This window comes from Berghia stephanieae, chromosome 8 (assembly GCF_034508935.2).
Source record: "Berghia stephanieae isolate SIO BIC M18660-M18661 chromosome 8, UCSD_Bste_1.3, whole genome shotgun sequence".
Lineage (NCBI taxonomy): Eukaryota > Metazoa > Mollusca > Gastropoda > Nudibranchia > Aeolidiidae > Berghia > Berghia stephanieae.
In genome coordinates, this window is record NC_088367.1 from 52,235,484 (window position 1) to 52,255,483 (window position 20,000).

General features: G+C 36.5%; 1 protein-coding gene across 1 annotated transcript in view; it reads right to left on the reverse strand.

Annotated features, from left to right (window-relative positions):
• LOC144979059 (MAM and LDL-receptor class A domain-containing protein 2-like) overlaps positions 1 to 20,000 on the reverse strand; it is a 269,405-nt gene that overhangs the window by 59,452 nt on the left and 189,953 nt on the right. Inside the window, 15 exon segments of the mRNA XM_078925674.1 lie at positions 806 to 955; positions 2,580 to 2,699; positions 3,563 to 3,647; positions 4,533 to 4,663; positions 6,006 to 6,134; positions 6,949 to 7,083; positions 8,400 to 8,519; positions 9,643 to 9,727; positions 10,887 to 10,994; positions 12,587 to 12,744; positions 13,561 to 13,726; positions 14,402 to 14,464; positions 15,883 to 16,136; positions 18,603 to 18,743; positions 19,165 to 19,255. Coding sequence (XP_078781800.1) covers positions 806 to 955; positions 2,580 to 2,699; positions 3,563 to 3,647; positions 4,533 to 4,663; positions 6,006 to 6,134; positions 6,949 to 7,083; positions 8,400 to 8,519; positions 9,643 to 9,727; positions 10,887 to 10,994; positions 12,587 to 12,744; positions 13,561 to 13,726; positions 14,402 to 14,464; positions 15,883 to 16,136; positions 18,603 to 18,743; positions 19,165 to 19,255 — 1,936 coding nt within the window.

Sequence of the window (20,000 nt, forward strand, 5' to 3'; positions counted from 1 at the left end):
TCTTCTTCTTCTTCTTCTTCTTCTTCTTCTTCTTCTTCTTCTTCTTCTTCTTCTTATTATTATTATTATTATTATTATTATTATTATTATTATTAAATTGCATCTAGCATAATATTTTCTCTGGTTTATTCATTGAATTAATTCTATTAAAAGAAAACCCAAAAGAAAATGTTTACAGTAATACACAAAAATAAACATACAAGCTGATATAAAGAACAAAATACAAGGCACGAAACATCACTGGATGGCCAAATATAGAAGAGTTTTGAACCCGAAACATTCTGTGAGTGACGTCAATGTCGTCCTATCTATAGATAGTATGCGCTTGGCTAAGAAGCTCATAACCTTGCCACCGGAAGTATAACGGACCAACACACAAAACTGTGTGTATCCATGAACGTTTATAGTCTGGTTAATACAGATTAGTGAGAATTACTCACAAACGCGGATGGCAAAAAACAATAACAAAGACCCGAGAAATGTCAACTTCATTCTATCTATACTCTTATTGATACAATTGAATGAGAACTACTCACAAAAAGGCCTGTCTACAAACAATGACAAAGGGCTGCGTGACGCCAATGTCGTCCTATCTATAGATAGTTCGAAGATGACGTCACCCAGGTCTTTGTTATTGTTTTTTTGACATCCGTGTTTATGAGTAATGCTCACTGAACTGTATTAACCCGACTATAAACGTTCATGGATACACACAGTTTTGTTTGTTGGTCCGTTATACTTCCGGATGGCAATATTATGAGCTTCTTAGCCAAGCGCGTGCTATCTATATCCCAACCCAGCATACCAGCAACAGTTCCTCTGGTGTGGTCCCTGGTGGGCCCAGTCTCCACGGAGTCTGTGGATCCCCTCTGTCTGATCCAATCAAAGTCGTCCGTCTGGTCCTGGGTCCAGCTGCCCAGACTGTATTCAAAGTCCGTCCTCAACACGTACTTGTCTGCGTGAAGTAGATTTGGGACACAATTATTATACAAAAAAGATAAGATAAGATAAGAAAGATAAGATAAGATATACTTTATTGATCCTGAATGGAAATTATCAAAATGTTACACATCATTCATTGTTTTATTAACACAGGTTTATACACTGTTATGAACTAACTGATGAAAATACGAAACTAATTAACTCTCTCAATCCTAGAGGTTTTTGCTTCTTTTCAAAATTGGAAACAATGTATTAAAAATGAACATGTGCATAGATAGTTATATGTAAAAACTAAAAACTAATAACATTATCTTTGATACTACGCCTATAATTTGTCTCAGAAAAATGTAATAAATAGCCATGGGGTAAAAGTAACCCGGGTAAACTACGGGTATAGTCGGTGTTAGGGTTGAGTGAGTTAAAAACAAAATAAACATTAAATATAATAAAATATACAGCAGGTACAAGCAATGCTATAATAATTGGACATGAAAGTAGAATAGAAATGTAATAATGGATTTAAACCCACAAACAACAAATAAAAGAATCCTGAATAAAATCAATAAAAAAAATTCCCCTTATTCATCCCAGAGGAGAAATTTGTCTATCAACAAGATATGAAGTGAGTAGAAAAGTGCCAGAAGACAATAGAGAATAAATTTTTTTTCGCGGCGGTGGTGGGGTTTGAACCTGCGACCTTATTGGTACGACAACTCCGCCTGGCAGATGAGAGCGTGGCTCTACCGTGTGAGCTATCCACGAACACAAAAATATTCGTATCAAACCCAAGTCATTTCTGGAGCCCTCTCTCACCCACTTCTGGAGACCGCCGATTCGCTCGCACACCACCATCGCGAAATTATATTTGACCAGCAGTTAAGCTTAATAGCCAATATTCTCAACACAAACATATAACATAGAAACGATTGAGACATTGAGTATGCTCCGGTATATGGGGTGAATTTTTAATTCAGAAAAGTGAGTGGAGCAGGCACTTATGTTGGTAACAACAAGATATGAAGTGAGTAGAAAAGTGCCAGAAGACAATAGAGAATAAAAAATTTTTCGCGGCGGTGATGGGGTTTGAACCTGTGACCTTATTAGTACGACAACTCCGCCTGGCAGATGAGAGCGTGGCTCTACCGTGTGAAATTTGTCTCCAGTGTCTATTCCAAGGGAATACTGGAATAACCCAGGCGTCAGCCGCAGTACAGCGCTGTAAATTGAGCTAGGATAAGGTGACTTGCTCAAGGCCACACAGAGCAGCAGCGGGTGATCGAACTCGGTAGAAGAAAAAAAAACCATCCCTAAAAATCAGTCGACCTCGACTGGGGATAATCAGAAGGTTTGAGGTTTGATCCCCAATTGAGTTAGACTGATTTTTTTGGAATGTTTTTTTCTTCTTGTATTTTCTTGCTTTGTCTGGCACTTTTCATACACACTTGTTCAGATCTTTAAAAAAAGCTAAATTTTCACAAAACTAAATTTACTCAGAACCCCTCACCCACCACCACCAAAAAAAAAAAAAAAAAAAATATCCCAGATAAATTTCGACCTAATGGAACTTTCTGCTCTGATGGATATTTTGATAAATAGATATTAAAGCAAGTCATAATAATAACAAGATTTGAACCTACCGCAATTGGCTTCATCACTTCCATCGCCACAGTCATTGGAGAAATCACACAGTGTGTTGTATCCGACACAGGCCTTGCTGTCACATTGGAATTGGTTAGCCTTGCAGCTTGCCTGGGGAGCTAGACACACACACACACACACACACACACACACACACACACACACAACACGAACGTTTAGCAGATTATAACACATTTCAGTGATCCAAAAAACTTATTTTAATCTTTTAATCATAAACCCATCATTATAACAACTTCTTAACTTTATCATTGATGCTTTGCGTTTAGCTAGAATACTCAAAACATCCACCAGCCGGATATAACGAAACCAACACAGTAAACAATGTGTAAATGTTTCCAGTCTGATTAATACAATTAAATGACAACTATTCATAAAATGGCTGGCTAAAAACAATAACAAAGAGGTGAGTGACGTCAATTTCGTTCCTTCCATACAAACCAAAAAACAAAAACAATAAAAAACAACAACCCAGCAACACACAACACAAATAATATGACAAAAACATGCCTGGTGTCTTGATCGCTATCAACGTGTACTTATTTCAGGTCTGATAATCCAAAGTGTGAGACTTAAAGGGAGGGCTTTCTATGCTTGTTGTATGTGTGGGTGTGCCTGTCTGTGTGTGAGTGTGTGTGTGTCTCTGTGTGAGTGTATGTATATGTGTGTGTGTGGGAGTGTGTGTGTGGGGGGAGGGGGGGGGGGAGTGTGTGTCTGTGTGTGAATGTGTGTGAATGAGTGTCTTTGTGTATGTGTGTGGGGGGAGAGTGTGTGTGTGTGTGTGTGTGTGACTTCCAAGATGTACCAATTAAACAGTCAGGGATCTCTTACCAGGATAGTTACAGTTGATGAAGGACACGTCATCAATGGCGATGTCTGTATGTGAGTGTGTGTGTGTGTGTGTGTGTGTGTGTGTGTGTGTGACTTCCAAGATGTACCAATTAAACAGTCAGGGATCTCTTACCAGGATAGTTACAGTTGATGAAGGACACGTCATCAATGGCGATGTCTCCAGTTACACTCCAAGATCGGGTAGCTCGGAACAAAATCTGGATTGGTCAAATTGGTAAATAAATGGTCAGTTTATCAAGTAGAAAATAGAAAGATAGGAAGATATATATATATATATATATATATATATATATATATATATATATATAATATATATATATATATATATAATATAATAAATCTCTCTGTCGTCGCTTTGGTATTTAAGTAATGCATTTGTGTTCTCGTCGGATTTTTGTTGTTGTTGTTGTTGGCTGAAGAAGGATTTTGAGCCCGAAACGTTTCGAGTTTGGTTTTTTTTTAAAAGCCATTATGTTCATTTTTGTTTATGACTGTTTCCAGTCCACAGCTTGAGGCAGCTGGGTATCACTTTATATCAATAGGCCTCAAATCTTCCATTGCCGAAATGCCAGAACGTTCCCTTCAAGTGGATGCCTATCCTATACAGAAAGGAAATCCCGAATGTGACCAGACGTCTCAAAACGGTAATATGTCAGGATGGTCCAGATGATAAAAAGTCAAATAATAGTCAATCTGTTCAACAAATATGAAATCTTGGATTTTAGCACTCTATCTATCTAAAATACCGGATTCATCCTCCACAATAAGACATAAATTTGGTCATGAAGTCATTTTTTAGCAATTTCATCATTCTGACTGTATACCGCTTTGAGGCGATGGGTTATAAATATTTCTCTGTCGTCCATCTGTTTTTTTGAATCAGTTATTTATGTCTTCATTGTTTTCATGTGACTGAAGAAGGGTTTTGAGCCTGAAACGTTCCGTGTCTGGTATTTTCTTTCTTGAGGCTGTTCTATTCATTTTTGTTTATGACTTTTTACAGTCCAAGTTTGTAACAGCCTAATATAACTTTGAGATTGGAGCTAACCCCCCCCCCCCATCAACAATGACAGTAAACTGACCTGGAATTTGACGGCCACTCGGCCCAAATCAAGAATGGCCTTGACCCACTTGTCTCCTTGCTCACTGTCCACTTCATAGATGATGGTGTCCATTTGGGACTCTCTCAGGACAACGGTCAGTCGGCCTATGCCTGAGGAAGCAATCATATCAATCATCAATAATTATCATCATCATCATCATCATCATCATCATCATCATCATCATCATCATCATCATCATCATCATCATCATCATCATCGTCGTCGTCGTCGTCGTCCTCGTCATCATCATCATCATCATCATCATCATCATCATCATCATCATCTTGGTCATCATCATCATTCTTATCATCTTCATCGTCATCATCATCATCATCATTATTATCATCTTCATCGTCGTCATCATCATCATCATCATCTTCATCTTCATCATCATCATCATCATCATCATCATCATCATCATCATCATCATCATCATCATCATCTTCATCGTCGTCATCATCATCATCATCATCATCATCATCATCATCATCATCGTCATCGTCATCATCATCATCATCTTGGTCATCATCATCATTATTATCATCTTCATCGTCATCATCATCATCATTATTATCATCTTCATCGTCATCATCATCATCATCATCATCGCCATCATCATCATCATCATCATCATCATCATCATAATCATCATCATCATCATCATCATTATCATCTTCATCGTCATCATCATCATCATCACCATCATCATCATCACCATCATCATCATCATTATTATCATCTTCATCGTCATCGTCATCATCATCATCATCATCATCATCACTTTCTGACAAGGACAGAGAATAAAACAAAGGCCATGTATTGGATAGATTTGTAGACACCTCCATTTTTATCAAACCCCTTCACTGACAGGAAAAGCAAATTCTACTCATTACTCATTTAATCTATTTTCCTATGACATGCAAGATGTCAAATGCAGGTCGATCCAGGGGACATAATCCACAGGTCTCATTTCATGGACATTTATGTTACGCCATTGTATATTTTTTGCATTTTGTATATATATTAATTGAAACTCTCGAATGGATAACGGTGGAGAAAAAGGGTAGTAAGCAATTGCCATTCTAAAGAGACCATAATAAATTCGGTCTCCATGGGTCTTGTGACTCTGAACAACTACATTTTTCTTAGTAAACAGTAAATAAATAGGTAATAATGAATATATATAGCGCCTAAACATCCACGTTAATCGTGCTCTGCGGCGCTTTACATAATAAAAATGTTTAAAAATATAAAAAACAAACAACACAAAATTAAATATCACGACACTACATACTAAGCATGAATACAGAAACAAAATCTAAGCAACATCTATTTCATAAAAAATTAAACCTTACGGAACAACTCAGTCTTCAGACATTTCCTGAAAGATGATAAATTTTCACAGGACTTTGTCCGAGGACTGAGTGCGTTTCTTACTGTTCAAAGCCTCACCTCTTCCATGCATGTGATAGTAAAACTGTATCTGACAAGTCTCCGGAGACGGCCCGTACTTGAAGTTCGTGATCAACTCAGCCACACTGTTCGTCTTGCCTTGACTGGCGTCCACGTACAGGTAACTGCCTGGAATTTTGGCCATGGGAAATTGGAGTTTTACAGATAGAGTTGTATAAATAGAAGCTATTCAATACGTACTGTACTGCTTTATGGAAGTGAAAATTGGAAAATGACATCCTCCATAACACAGGAACTAGAAACCCTTCAAAACAAGTGTCCAAAAAGAATTGTTTTTACATATTTTTGCCTATAAAAATAAAAAGAGTGGATCTGTTAAAGAAAGCTGACTGCATTAGCACTGAAAGCCAAAATAAAAAGAAGAAGATGGCGTTGGATGGGTCATGTGGCCAGAAGGGAAAAAGGGTCACTTCTCAAGACAGCACTGTACTGGACTGACAACAGATGGGAAGAGAAAGCAGGGAGGACCCAAAGAGGACTAAGTAAGTAAGATTATTCAACAACCTTTTTAAAAACACTTCTTTAATCGCACGTCCATTTTTTATGTCATTGGATCTTGTAATCTCATTCCAAAGAACTAGCCAAAAAATTTTCTGCCAGAATCTGTTTCATTTGTGGTAATATATTCATGTTCTTATTGTTTTTGTTGTTGGCTGAAGAAGAGTTTTGAGTCCGAATCGTTCCTTGTTTGGTATTTATCATTTTTTAAAGCTGTGATATTTATTTTTGTTGATTACATTTCCCAGTCCACAGCCAAATAAATATTATATCAGATTAAAAAAAAAAGAACATTAATACTAAACACGGAACGCATCGGGCTCAAAACCCTTCTTCAGCTAACAACAACAACAAAAAAAAAAAAATACATTACTGAAACTGATAAAACCAACATTTTCTGTAGTTCAAACGTGCAGTGACAAACCTTTGGGGTCGTTGAGGTGGTCAAACTTGGGTCCGGTGTTTGGAGTGGCCGTGGCGCCAGTGCCGATAGTCCACTGGAAGTCTCCGATATTGTCCACGATCCATCGACAGTAGTCGGAATCAAAGGAACAGTCCCCTGGAGGAACAAGACAAAACGATTACATACAGTTCCCTGGAGGAACAAGACAAAACGATTACATACAGTCCCTTGGAGGAACAAGACATATCGATTACATACAGTCACCTGGAGGAACAAGACATAAAGATTACATACAGTCCCCTGGAGGAACAAGACATAACGATTACATACAGTCCCCTGGAGGAACAAGACATAACGATTACATACAGTCCCCTGGAGGAACAAGACAAAACGATTACATACAGTCCCCTGGAGGAACAAGACATAAAGATTACATACAGTCCCCTGGAGGAACAAGATATAACGATTATATACAGTCCCCTGGAGGAACAAGACATAACGATTACACACAGTCCCCTGGAGGAACAAGACAAATTGATTACATTCAATCTTTGACACAACTCTGTCGTACTCTGGAAAAACACGTATTTTAAAATTTGGCCAGAAAACTCGTCCTTCAAATATCGATCGATTTAAATGACCCTCGCCTCGGTAAAAAAACGATCAAACCTGGGACTTTGCGAAGTCACAGGTTTGAGCGTATTTTTTGCCAAGATGAGGGACATTTAAATCGATCGATATTTGAAGGACGAGTTTTATGGTCAAAGAAAGATTAAGTGATGTCCATCAAATAGGATTTCAAGACCTTTTACGATTTGCTATTTTTAGAAATATCATAAGGGCACATGTACCGTAATATTTGTAAACAAAGAACAAATGGCGCCAATATTGCCAGATATCCTTGAATGTAACTGACTTGTCATTGAATTAGCGTTGAAGAGAGCAAAATACTTTATTTCTTTTTGAAATATATAATTAAAAAAAATAGGAGGTCCTTGATTGTGTCCTTGGGAAAGGAAGCTGTGTACTGTAAAAAGTAATAAACAAAAAATGAATATAACAGCTTATAAAAAGAACAAAATACCAAACACGGAACGTTTCGGGCTCAAAACCCTTCTTCAGCAAACAAACCCCCCCCAAAAAAAAAAAAACAAAGCAAAAAAAACAAACCAAAAACAAAAACAAAAAAAAACAACAAAAAAAAAAAAAAACAACAAAACCAAAACATTAAAGACTTAAAATGCATTTTTAAATTCCAAATACACGACAGAGATATTTGGAAGGTCTGGAATTTTGTGATGATTTCTTGTTGTTGTTGTTGATTGAAGAAGGGTTTTGAGCACGAAACGTTCCGTGTTTGGTATTTTGTTCTTTTTTTTTTTGAAACTGTTCTATTCATTTTTGTTTAGGAGCTCATTAAGGGGATAGTGTCCTATATAAAAGATTGGTGTGTATTTCATTCATGTCCTTACCACAGCTGCTCTCATCGGCGTGAGTGTCTTTACAATCCATCCTGAAGTCACATACTTTGGAATATGGAATCGTCTCGTTCCTGAGGCCCCCACAGCTGAAGTTGGTTGGTGGGGGGATGGCTGGAAAGGGGGTGGGGGTGGAGGGGGGGGGTATGGATGGAAGTAGGGGGTTGGAATTCGTGAAATATCGGTACTCTTTGAGTGAAGGTGGTGATGGTGATGATGATGATGATGACGTTGCTACTGTTGCTGCTGTTGATGATGATGATGATGATGATGATGATGATGATGATGATGATGATAATGGTAGTGATAATAACAATGATGATAATAATGATAATAAATATGACGGTGGTGATGACGGAGATGATAATTTTGATAATGATGATGATGATGATGGTGATAATGATGATGATGATGATGATGATGATGATGATGATGATGATGATGATGGTGGAGATGATGATGATGATGAGGATAAAATGACGATGGTGATAAGGTGATGATGATGATGATGATGATGATGATGATGATGATGATGATGATGATGATGATGGTGGAGATGATGATGATGATGAGGATAAAATGACGATGGTGATAAGGTGATGATGATGATGATGATGATGATGATGATGATGATGATGATGATGATGATGATGTATTGACAACCAATTTTTAAAAAGTGTGACCACTGACACCACGAAACAAAATCATAAACTGAGGCATATCCCATCATGGAACACGTCTCGTTGTTCTGGCTAAGAAATCAGTGTTGACCAATCACACTGTCAATCAAACATTATACCATCTGGAGACTATGGGTCACACACACACACATACATACACACATCCACACACACACACACACACATACATACACACATCCACACACACACACACACATACATACACACATCCACACACACACACACATACATACACACATCCACACACACACACACATACATACACACATCCACACACACACACACACACATATATATATAATTATATATAAATGTGCGGCGTTGCACTGCGGCTGACGCCTGGGTTATTCCAGTCTTCCCTTGGAATAGACCCTTGAGACAAATTTCCCTATGGCATGAATAAAGCGAATTTTATTATATATATATATATATATATATATATATCTCACTTTATATATATATATATATATATATATATATATATATATATATATATATATATATATATATATATTATATATCCACTGATTCCTTACCGTCATCACAATCCGTGTCGTAGAACTTGAAGTCATCCAGGGCAATATCACCTGTGTAGGCGTTCACTGTCCCTGTCACACGAATCTGGTGGATTGGATGTAAAGGTCAAAGGTTTTATCTATATATTATTAGATTTAATATAAGGTTCAAAAGTTTTATGAATATGTTAGATTTAATATAAGGTTCAAAAGTTTTATGTATATATTAGATTTAATATAAGGTTCAAAGGTTTTATGAATATATTAGATTTAGTATAAGGTTCAAGGGTTTTATGAATATATTAGATTTAATATAAGGTTCAAAATTTTATGAATATATTAGATTTAATAAAAGGTTCAATGGTTTTATGAATATATTATTAGATTTAATATAAGGTTCAAAAGTTTTATGAATATGTTAGATTTAATATAAGGTTCAAAAGTTTTATGAATATATTAGATTTAATAAAAGGTTCAAAGGTTTTATGAATATATTAGATTTAATATAAGGTTCAAGGATTCAAAAGTTCAAAGGTTTCACGAATCTTTTAGATTTAATATGAAGTTCAAAGTATTAAAGGTTCATATTTTTGTGAATAAAATCATAAATTGACTCAAATGATCTAATTTATAATATAATATCAATAACAACAATATAATGAATTAATATAGCGCCTTGTTCCAATCAACTCACTGGCGTTTTAAATCAACTTTGCAAAGTCCCAGGTTTGAGAGTTATTGCCAAGATAAAAGTCATTTTAATCGATCGTTATTTGAAGGACGAGTTTTTCGCCTCAAATTTTTAATGTGTGTATTTTCAGAGTAGGACAACAAGACATTAAAATACATACGAGATCCACAGAATATATTGATAAAAGGAATAAAACTATTTAGGCAATGCTAGTGGGGGCCATCTGTCTGAATACACACATACACACACAAACAACACACACATGCAACACATATACACACATACAACACACATACCCAAACACATACACACACAAACAAAACACATACAACACACAAACACACACATACACATATAACACATATACAACACACACACACACACACATATATATATATATATATATATATTCACACACAGACACACACACACACACAAACATCACACATACACACACACACGTACACACGCAGACACCCAAAACCTTTGGAATCCCCATGTCATGACAGGAAACCCCCCCCCTCCCCGCCAAAAAAAAAAAAGACACATGTGAAACTGTCCATTTTTGACTGACCTTAAACTGGTCTGTAGGAAGAGGCAAACTGACCAATGCCTGCTTCCAGCCCTGGCCTTGGTCTCCGGACAGAGAGAACATTCCTGTTGGGTGCTGGTCAGTCAGGGACTGTGGAGAGAAGAGGGGAAAGGGGGGCGGGAGCGAGTGATTTAACAAATGGTACATTGAAATAGAGATAATATTTATATAGATAGAATGAAATTGACGTCGCTCAGTTCTTTGCCATCCACGTTCAATATTACACATAATTTTGTGTGTTGGTCCGTTATATTTCCGATGGCAATGTTGTGAGCTTCTTAGCCAAGCGCATACTATCTCCATAAAACAATATAGATAGAACGAAGTTGACGTCATTCAGGTCTTTGATATTGCTTTTTGCCATCCACGTTTATGAGTAATTCTCACTAAACTGTATCAGCCAGACTATAAACGTTCAAGGTTACACATAGTTTTATGTTTTGGCCCGTTATACTTCCGGATGGCAATGTTGTGAGATTCTTAGCCAAGCGCATACTATCTATAAAACAATATAGACAGGTAGAAGTTGACGTCACTCAGGTCTTTGCTATTTTGTTTTGCCATCCGCGTTTATGAATAATTCTCACTAAACTATATTAACCAGACTATAAATTATGTTCAAGGTTACACAGTTTTGTGTGTCGGTCCGTTATACTTCCGGATGGCAACGTTGTGAGCTTCTTAGTCAAGCGCATACTATCTATAAAACAATATAGAAGAGGAGATAATCAAACAGACAAAAATACATTTGTAGTCACTGTATATATATATGAATTGGGTTGACTTTATAGAAGGAACAAAATTCACGCCACTCAGGTCTTAGTTATTGTTTTCAGCCAGCCATTTTTATGAGTATCTTTCACTAAAATGTATTAGACTATAAACGTTCAAGGTTACACATAGTTTGTGCGTTGGTACGTTATAGATAGAATGAAATTGACGTCACTTAGGTCTTTATTATTGTTCTTTTACCATCCGCGTTTATGAGTAATTCTCACTAAACTTTATGAACCAGAGTTATAAACGTTCAAGGTTACACATAGTTTTGTGTGTTGGTCCGTTATACTTCAGGATGGAAATGTTGTGAGTTTCTTAGCCAAGCGCACACTATCGATGTCCTGCTGGCGGATGTTGTGAGCTTTTTGGGTGAACACATATCATCGATATGCGTTAAAGAGACTGGAGTAACCTGGACCCTGGACAGAAATAGAAGTCTCTAGTAGATGCCTCATTCGCCCCAAGGACTCAACTATGCGCCAAGAGAGGCCCGAACCCAGGACCGTCAGATCCGACAGCGAGTGTCATACCACAAGACCACGTAACAGCGTATAATAAAACACGAAGGTTACCTGCAACGTGACGTTGAGCGTCCCTGTGTCCTTGCCGAACATGAAGTACCAGAATGTAAAGCAAGACTAAACGTGCTCAAAGCGCTTTACAAAGGGTCCCTGACCAACAGCAACATGTATCATTTAGGACGGGGCATGACGCCTATTAGCCGATATTACATTTTTTTTTCGGATAGAGACAACGCACTGTACGGTGAGAGAATATGAGTAAAGAGCCTTCTCCAATGACTCAACTATGCGCCCAGCAAGGCTCGAAATCAGAACCTTCCGATCCGAAAGCGAGTGTCATACCACAAGACCACGTAACAGCATATAATAAAACACGAAGGATACCTGCAACGTGACGTTGAGCGTCCCTGTGTCCTTGCGGAACATGAAGTACCAGAATGTAAAGCAAGACTTCTGCCCGACCATGGGCATCCATTGGGATTCCAGCACGCACGTGTCTCCCTTCTTGGACGGGCTGCTGGCCTCCATGTAGATGTACTGGCCTGGAAACAACACAGACAGAAACTTGGTAAAACTCAATAAATACTATAATAATAAATAATAATAAATATGGCAGCACCGTCTCTATGGACGCTTGCCGTGAATGTGTGCGTCACTTCGAGTTTGTCAGTCTGTTTCTATTATCCAGTTCGTAATCTGCCTCCATAAATCTCTGTCTAGTGCAAGTGTCCTTAGCTTTAGAATGTCATCATGTAAATACTATATGTTTGATAAATAACAATGTGAAATTGAGTGTAAGCTTCAATGTAATATACGAAGACTGATAAAGTGGACGTTTCGGGTTTCCCCTTTATCAACAAAACAGGATGAATGAAACATTACAGACGAATGAGATAATGTGATAGATGCGTTGAATAATTCATCTTAACAACACCACTACCACATTATCTCATTTGTCCTGTCTTGTTGATAAAGGGGAAACCCGAAACGTCCACTTTTATCTGTTTTCGAATATTACAATGGAAGCTTACATTCAATTTGACATTGTTATTTAAAAGTCAATAAACACAGTGTGTTTGACACGGAAAAGTGTAGAATTAGGTGGAAAGTTAGCGGTGCTGGAAACAATTGATTTCATGGGGTAAAGAACTGAACAAGTGTGTGTATGAAAGGTGCAAGACAAAGCAAGAAAGAAAAATACAAGAAAAAAGCCATCCCCAAAAATCAGTCTACCTCGACTGGGGATCGAACCTCAGACCTTCTGATTTACACATAGAGAACACACATGAAAGCTCAAACTATTAGTTTACACACACACACACATACACACACACACAAACACACAGAGAGAATCTGACCTCCAATGGTTCCCATCGTGTGGTCAACTGATGGTCCAGTCATATAGCTGGGTGTTTTCCCAGAGTTGAGCTGCCAGTCCAGTTGGTCAGTCTGGAGTTGTGTCCAGGAACACAGGCCACTCTCGAAGTCACAATCGCTGAGAGACGAACACTTGAACTTGGACAGCTGGGATGGAAACGTGAAGACGATAATATGGATAGTTGTGGTTATACAAATGGTGACAATGATGATGATGAATTTGATGATGATGATGATGATGATGATGATGATGATGATGATGATGATGGTTGTTATGATGATGGTGGTGGTGGTTATGATGATGATGATGATGATGACGATGATGATGATGATGATGATGATGATGATGATGATGAAGGTGATGGTGGTGGTGATGATGAAGGTGATGGTGGTGGTGATGATGATGATGGTGATGATGATGATGATGATGATGATGATGATGCATTTGATGATGATGATGATGATGATGATGATGATGATGATGATGATGATGATGATGATGAATTTGATGATGATGATGGTGATGATGATGATGATGGTGGCGATGATGATGATGATGATGATGATGATGATGATGATGATGATGATGATGATGATGATGATGGTGATGATGATGATGAACTTGATGATGATGATGATGATGATGATGATGATGATGATGATGATGATAATGATGATGATGGTGATAATAAAAATATTAAACTAACTATGAAAAAGAAAAACAACAGAGGTTGAACGCCTCACAAAAAAAAGGTTTTTAACAGTAGAAGTTTGATTCTAATCCAACTTCTTTTCATTTCATTTCCCATTTTCGCCATTTACCTGTATGTCATCAATGGCGATGTCTCCTTGATAACTACTGCCCACTGTACCTTCAAATACAATCTGTTAGGGGAAATAGAATTTGATATAAGTGGATGGTTACAGCAAAAGATTTTCTATTCTATTTAGTGGTGGGGGTTGTATGGTTTACCCTTCATAACCTAGTGATACCGGGTTCAACCGTAGCCATCGTTATGTTATAGCCTGATACTGAAATCCAAAAGGACTGGCAGTTTGACGTCATTATTTGTTTTTTTTCACCGTCTAGTGAGTTGTCGTTAGTAGTGCTCATGGAAACAAGTGATTCCATTGGTTGAACTATTGAATACAACTCACGATTTGTTCTCTTTTGTGGCAAAAGACTGGCATTTTGACGTCATTTTTTGGTCAGTATCAGGCCATAACTTTACGAAGGCCACGCACTGAAACCCAAAAAGACTGGCATTTTGACGTCATTTTTTGGTCAGTATCAGGCCCTAACTTTACGAAGGCCACACACTGAAACCCAAAAAGACTGGCATTTTGACGTCATTTTTTGGTCAGTATCAGGCCATAACTTTACGAAGGCCACGCACTGAAACCCAAAAAGACTGGCATTTTGACGTCATTTTTTGGTCAGTATCAGGCCATAACATTACGAAGGCGCCATAACTTTACGAAGGCCACGGTTCAACACACACTTGTGATGACGTGTGGCTTTGAGTGAGTTATCTCACCCTGTCTCACATTCCAAGAGGTGCCCGTGACCTGATCTATGTCACATCTAAGTCTTCCCGTGAGGGAAAGTAATCATTAATATATAAATATGTGCGGCTATGTGGTCTTGTGGTATGACACTAGCTTTCGGATCGGAAGGTCTTGGGTTCAAGCCTCGCTAAGCGCATATTTGAGTCCTTGGAAAAGACACTTTACTCACATTCTATCAGCCTACTCAGGTGCAAAATGAGCACCTGGCCGTTAACAACGTTGTCTCCCTCCGAAAACAATTGTAATATCGCCTAACAGGTGTCATGTCCCGTCCTAAATGTTAAATGTTGCTGTTCACTAGGGACCCCTTGTAAAGTGCTTTGGGCACGTTTAGTGGATATTGCCCTATATAAAAGCTCAATTAAAAAAATAGATTTATAAAAAAAGAATAATTCCATTGTAATTTCTTATAATAGGATTCAATAGGCTGATATCACGTCCACCAGGAACCAGCAGCTTGGTTCTAAACAAAGAAAATCAGTACTTTTTATTCTTCATGCTGGCAATAGAACTTTTTCACATGTCATGTGATCAGAATGTATAAAAGTCAAAACATGATCAGATTTATAAATATTTTCTCCTCTGGATACACTTTTATGATCGTCGGAGAAGTATTTCATAAGGGCGGCGATGGAGATAATGGCGTCCGCCATTGTTCCGATAGCTTAGAACCAGCTACTATGCGTCTTTACGGCGGAAATGACGTCACGACTGTTGAACCTTATCACCCTCACCTGGTAGTTGGTATCTGACTGAAGTTCCACCTGCGCCTTTTGCCAGGTATTGGAATTGGAACTGCGCGTTATGACCGGCCTGTCCACTCTTCGCTCATCCCTGAGATAGACGGACAATGACCCGATGGAGCTGCCCTTGGCGTGGTACCAGAAGGTCAGACAACGGCCAGTGGTTGGCGGGTACTTGGGGGAGACCAGTCTTGCTTTGTCCCCTGGCTGTTGTGGGTAAGATGTCTCGATGTACATGTAATGGCCTGGTGGAAGTGACAGTTAGATAATAATAATAATAATAATAATAATAATAATAATAATAATAATAATAATAATAATAATAATAATAATAATAATAATAACAATAATAATAATAATGATAATGATAATGATAATAATAATAATATAATAATAATAATAATAATAATAATAATAATAATAATAATATAATAATAATAATAATAATAATAATAATAATAATAATAATAATAATAATAATAATAATAATAATAATAATAATAATTATAATGCTGAAAACTTATTATAACTCCGAGACACTAGACTCTAAGCGCTTAAATTACAAATTACTTTGGCTGAAACATACTCATTCACACACACACACACAAACAGACACACACACACACACACACACACAACATAACACAACACAAACCAGACACCTATCTTGCTTCTCATATCATCTACTAAAATCAAAACAGATATGTTCTAAGCGAACGTTTAAAAATAGACACAGTAGTCCTTCAAAACCTTTAGACTATTCGAGCAGGAGTTTATATCCCAGTTTCTTTAGCGTGAAACGGACAATAATAATTGTTTGCTATCCTTTGGATAGGATGCTAGTCAATCGCAACGTACTTTCCCTCAAATCTAACAGACCCAGCAACTCAATCACTGCTGGATGGACATGGGGGGTCAGAAAAAAAGAAAATCTCCACTGCACCTGGGATCGATCTCTGCCTTTTTGCGTGTGAAGCGAGTGCCTTACCAACTGAACTATCGGGATCCCCCAAGGTGACATTTAGATTGGAGCAAAATCACGACTTGAGTATTTAGTATTTATATATGTGCGCTATGTAGTCTTGTGGTTTGACACTCAATTTCGAATCGAAAGGTGGCCCAGGGTTCGAGCCTCGCTCGGCGCATAGTTGAGTCCTTGGAAAAGGCTTTTCCGAGGACCCGAATTTGCGCCACTCAGAGTGGGACTTGATCCCGTGACCTACCAGAGAAAGCGAGTGTCGTAAAGCCACACTGATACGAGACTTCTATAACATGAACGGCATGTGTTCACTTTCTATCACTTAAAAAAAAAAGATCAAGAAAAAACCAATAATAATAATAATAATAATAATAATAAAATAATAATAATAATAATAATAATTAATAATAATAATAATAATAATAATAATATAATAATAATAATAATATAATAATAATAATAATAATAATAATAATAATATATAATAATAATAATAATAATATAATAATAATAATAATAATAATATATGTAATAATAATAATATATAATATATAATATATATACTATACTACTACTACTAATATATATTTACTACTACATACTATATACTAACTACTATACTATACTACTATACTACTACTATATACTATATATAATAATAATATATAATAATAATATAATAATATAATGATAATATAATATATATAATACATAATAATAATAATAATAATAATAATAATAATAATAATAATAATAATAATAACTAACAATAATAATAATAATAATAATAATAAATAATAATAATAATAATAATATAATAATAATAATAATGATGATAATAATAATAATAATTATGATAATAATAATAATAATAATAATAATAATAAAATAAATAATAATAATATAATAATAATAATAATAATAATAATAATAATAATAATAATAATAATAATAATAATAATATAATAATAATAATAATAATAATAATAATAATAATAATAATAAATAATAATAATAATAATAATAATAATAATAAATAATAATAATAATAATAATAATAATAATAATAATAATAATAATAATAATAAAATAAAAAAAATAAAAAAGATAGAAAAGAAGATAAGAAAGAATAAAAAGAAGAAGAAGAAGAAAAGAAGAAGAGAAGAAGAAGAAGAAGAAGAAGAAGAAGAAGAAGAAAGAAGAAAGAAGAAGAAGAAAGAAGAAGAAGAAGAAGAAGAAGAAGAAGAAGAAAAGAAGAAGAAGAAGAAGAAGAAGAAGAAGAAGAAGAAGAAGAAGAAGAAGAAGAAGAAGAGAAGAAGAAAAGAAGAGAAGAAGAAAGAAGAAGAAGAAGAAAAGAAGAAGAAGAAGAAAGAAGAAGAAGAAGAAAGAAGAAGAAGAAGAAGAAGAAGAAGAAGAAGAAGAAGAAGAAGAAGAAGAAGAAGAAGAGAAGAAGAAAAGAAGAAGATGAAGAAGAAGAAGAAGAAGAAGAGAATGAAGAAGAAGAAGAGAAGAAGAAGAAGAAGAAGAAGAAGAAGAAGAAGAAGAAGAAGAAGAAGAAGAAGAAGAAGAAGAAGAAGAAGAAGAAGAAGAAGAAGAAGAAGAACAACAATAACAACAATAACAACAACAACAACAAGAACAAGTAGAGGGAGCGAGAATAAGAATAAGAAGAATAAGAATACTGCACAATAATGATATAGCACCAACATCTCATGCTCAATCGACAACCTACCACTGGGTGTTCCATAGGTGTGATCATTGGTGGGGCCTGTGTTGGAGGACTTGGTACCTCCAGAATGTCTCGTCCAATCAAAATCGTCATTCTCATCTTGGTCATAGCCACAGACGCCATCACTCTCAAAGTCACAATAGTCTGGAATGCAAAGTGTGGATGATGACAAATACCCCACTTGATTCAGCTGTGAATATGTACCTAGCTATAGACAGTAAGGGATTCTTGTGAGACTGCTAATACGTGATTAGGGGCAGCGTGGCTCAGCGGTACGGTCTTTGCTTCGTACCCGAATGATATCGAGTTTGATCACCCGTCACTGCGCTGTGTGGCCTTGAGAAAGTCACATCGCCCTAGCTCAATTTGCGGCGCTGCATTGCGAATGGTCTGCTGGGGGGAATGAACGAAAGATTGTGGAGCACAATGAGCAGAGTTCATCCATGGCAGAAGCTCGTGAACGATGGAGATATTTCACTCAGAGGCTTAAAGGGGCGACAGAAGCGTCCAAATTGGAGATGGAGGGGGAAGGCGGTATTGCGATTAGATACCTAAAAAAACTCACCAGAGTAAGGGCAGTATCCATCAAACACTTTGATGTCATCGAGAGCGATGTCTCCATCATAATCCTCTCCTCGAATCGCCTCAAACACAATCTGGGAAAAAATGAGAGAATAAAGAACAAAATTAAGAAATATTATACCGTCCATCATCCCACCCCTCTCATTGGAAAACCCGACCATTTCTTAGTAAATACGTCATCGTTGAATAATGCTTTGAACGCGTGGAATAAAAAAAAATTCTTCAACGATTGTAGATTATTTTCGCACATTTTATTGGTGTGAAATTAGGTGTAAAAGACAGCTGATTGGCGATTGTAAATATTCTTTTGGTGCGCATGAATACAAATCCAACGTTTTTAGTTTTGGGTCAAATTGTCATTCAAGCAGAAGGAGAAAGATACAAATTATGGTGAATAGAAGTACTAATACCATACCATTTGGTTACAAAATATCTAATAATCTTACTTGGCGGGGTAGAATAAACTTATTCTTTCATTTCTTTGTATTTATTAAACTCGTAATATTTGTATCGTACACTAACACATACTCGCAAGCTCGTTGTGTTATTGGGCACGATAAAAATAACTCGTTTACTAAATACCAAGAAATGAAAGAATCATATATTATACCACTCACTGTGCACATACTTTTGAATGTTATACAGTGAAATATACCGCTAACCCTACAAACAATCTTGAAATGTGAAGCTGGCTAATAAAACACGGGAATATGCGGCAAGCTTCGATTCGAGATATGAGCCAAAATCCAAGATAAAGTGTTTCCCATAGCAACACATTTTATTCAGAAAGGCTCGAACTCAGGACCTTCCGATCCGAAA